Source organism: Lindgomyces ingoldianus (assembly GCF_010093535.1).
Source record: "Lindgomyces ingoldianus strain ATCC 200398 unplaced genomic scaffold BDR25scaffold_41, whole genome shotgun sequence".
NCBI classification, from domain to species: Eukaryota; Fungi; Ascomycota; class Dothideomycetes; order Pleosporales; family Lindgomycetaceae; genus Lindgomyces; species Lindgomyces ingoldianus.
The window spans coordinates 333,038-335,892 of record NW_022985202.1 but is presented as its reverse complement, the minus strand read 5'-3'; the positions used below and the strand labels follow the sequence as shown (position 1 = coordinate 335,892).

At 41.3% G+C, this 2,855-nt stretch overlaps 1 protein-coding gene across 1 annotated transcript; it reads right to left on the bottom strand.

Annotated features, from left to right (window-relative positions):
* Window positions 1-280: 280 nt before the first annotated feature.
* BDR25DRAFT_360958 (uncharacterized protein) lies at window positions 281-1,047 on the bottom strand (the record flags this gene model as incomplete). The annotated part of the gene is made up of 9 exons (XM_033696332.1): window positions 281-333; window positions 359-382; window positions 424-459; window positions 518-577; window positions 624-690; window positions 719-804; window positions 880-893; window positions 948-1,003; window positions 1,039-1,047. The coding sequence occupies 9 exons, from the start codon at window positions 1,045-1,047 to the stop codon at window positions 281-283; spliced, it is 405 nt and encodes a 134-aa protein (XP_033541901.1).
* Between the last annotated feature and the right edge of the window lie 1,808 nt (window positions 1,048-2,855).

Below are 2,855 nucleotides of genomic sequence, written 5' to 3'. Positions count from 1 at the left end.
AGTTCTTGCCTAATTGCACAGGGGAAGAGGTTAAAATCGTGCGTTGTCTATCCCTAAAAGTTGTTGTTGTCCTATAGTGTGTACTCCCTTCTAGCCATCTTATAACGCATGTTAATTAGGATGTATACTGCGTACAAGCATTATTATAGTTGTGTAAGGTTTGTATCTATGTTAAGACAATTGTTCCCTAAAAGGTAAAGGTCTACTTCTCTGCGTAGGACTGTCTCTAATACATAAGTAACCCCTAACAACTCTTTGTATAACCACAGAGGTTCTATGGCTAAGGTGGGGGTGGGAAGTGTGATGTGTTGGGGGTGCCCTTTGTGCGGGCAACTAGAGGGGGGTATTAGTGGTGGACTGCCTTTGTGCAGGCGATTGATCTCTAGGGAGGGGGGGGTGTAGGTGGTGGTTGTGTGTTTGTACGGCCGTTCTCAGGGGGGGAGGGTGCTGGTTGATCGCCTTTCGTGCGGGCAATCAATCAGTAAGGGGGGTGCCAGTTGCAGTTGTGTGTTTGTACAGCAGTTGTCTGGAGGGGGGGTGCCGGTTGCGTTCGTACGGCGGTTGTCTGGGGGTGGTGCTGGTTAATCGCCTTCCGTGCAGGCAATTAATTAAGGGGTGTTGACAAGGTGGGCTGCTAATGAGGAGCCTTCTCTGCGTGGCTACGCACGCGGTAGGTTTCTGATCTGCGGCCTGTTGTCTCCTCTGCGTGGCTACGCACGCGGTAGATGACTGGATTCGCACAGCCTGTATTAACAGGAGGCTCTAGGGCGCACAAAGGCTTAGCAGTGAGCCCTCTCTGCGTGGCTACGCACGCGGCGGGTTGCTGATCTTGTCTTTGTGCAATTAGTTAATCTAGGGGCGCGCACAGGGCTTGCTTACCCCTCTCTGTGTGGCTACGCACACGGTGGATGTGAGCTTCTTTGTACCCTCTCTGCGTGGCTACGCACGCGGTAGGTGTGAGCTTCTTGTACAGTGGCAGTTTTGTCAATCCTTGCGAATCTGTCTGTCAAGGACAATATCCTCTGCGTGGCTACGCACGCGGTACATAGTCTATTAATAGACTAATTAGTGTTAGTTAACCTAGGTTTAATTAAACAAACATACGCCTAAGGGGCGTACTAAGAGGTAAGTAGGCAAAGATCTTCTTGTTATTAACTACTGCCCTCTCTCTTTGTACAAAGAAAGAGGGCTCTTAAGTACACCTAGCCCCTAACGCACAGGCCAGATAGCCAACGTTTCAGGCAACCTAATTCAGCTGTACGCGTGTACAGACGCAACTGTACTTACGTACGGACAGTAAAGCTATTTATCTTTATAAATAGATTATTTACTAATAATAAGAACTTTAGCTTATAGCTAGGATTTTTAATTATATTAAGTAATAAAAACTATATAAAGTAAAGCAACTACTTTAAAATACTAGGCAACATTATACACTAGAATTCTACTAAGTGTAAAAAAGTAACTAGAAGTGTCCTTACTAGTAAACTATACAGAATAGTTAGAGGGTTTAACAATGCAATTACCTTTAGTACAACTCTATAGTAAATTATATAAATGCTTAAACTGCTACTAATTCTAGTAGTAATCTATATAGATTTAAGGTTTTTATATAATTACCTTATTAAGCTAGGCACTACTAGTAAAAAGTAACTTATAATTAACATTATGTTACTCTGCAAATTGTACAAGAAGAGGGAAATTGCTAAGATTAGGTAAATTAATAGTAAAGATAACCTAGTAGATGCATATAGAAGCATCTGTGGACTAGCTAGATCCTGTGCGCAAAGATGCCTTAGACTAACTAGACTAATAACGCCTTTATATAAAGCTTATTTCCTTTTGTTTTATTTTTTTTATATTATATATACTTATCTTTTTTATTATAAGGATCTGTTACTGCTAGCACTATATAAAAAGAGAAAAGAGCTAGGGGATTGTACAGCAGGGCTTAGAAAGCAAAGGATAAAGAAGAGAAAAGCTATTTACATAGCATAACTAGCCTATCTTAACGCACAGCATTACTAGGGGCAAGTCCTAACAAATAGGGTGGAGTAAAGGTAGAACATAATTAGATAGACCTACACAGACAGAAGGGAGGTAACGCGTATAGAAGGCAACTCTTTAGACAAAAAGAAAAGTTGCTAGTGTCTGTACACAGCAGCAGCGTTGCGGCCTAGATATAAGCAATTACGCATAAGCAGGATTACATATTTATGTTACATAATACTTATGTGTAAACCTCTGTGCGCAAACATCTAGATATCCCTCTTTTTCTCTATACAGAGGAAAGATAAGAGTAATAAAACTAGAAATATGTTACTCTTACTTTACCTACTTTGTACGCTGTGCACACTGTACACCACCCTTACTCTTGCTACTTAAGTGCTTATACTATAAGCAGCTAGCTGTCGGAGCCCATTCAACACTTAGCAACAATTTCTGAGAGAGAAGTCAGCCATCTCCCCAATGGCACATCTGAATAGATGCAATTAATTCCGTCTAAGTAGCGAATGAGATTTAATATTTTCCCAGATATGGCAGAAAACCCGGTGTCCTAAGAAAGGTTTGAGGACTTTGGCTTCTAATCAACCGGACTCACCTACACGTGATTATCTCCATTGCATTATCTCACATAGTTAATTAGTCAAAAATAAAGAAATAATAGTTCTTGTCCTGTGTATGACTTTAACCTTACTGTAGCTACTAAATCCAACGCCTCTCCCAATACTAGAAGAAAACCTAAGAAGGTATTCCCGAATATTAAAGCCTCATTTTTTAGCACCCGCTTGACGGAGGCATTCTTCAACCATTTTATGTCCTCCTCCAGCTGCTGCCTGTAGTGCTGTTCTTCC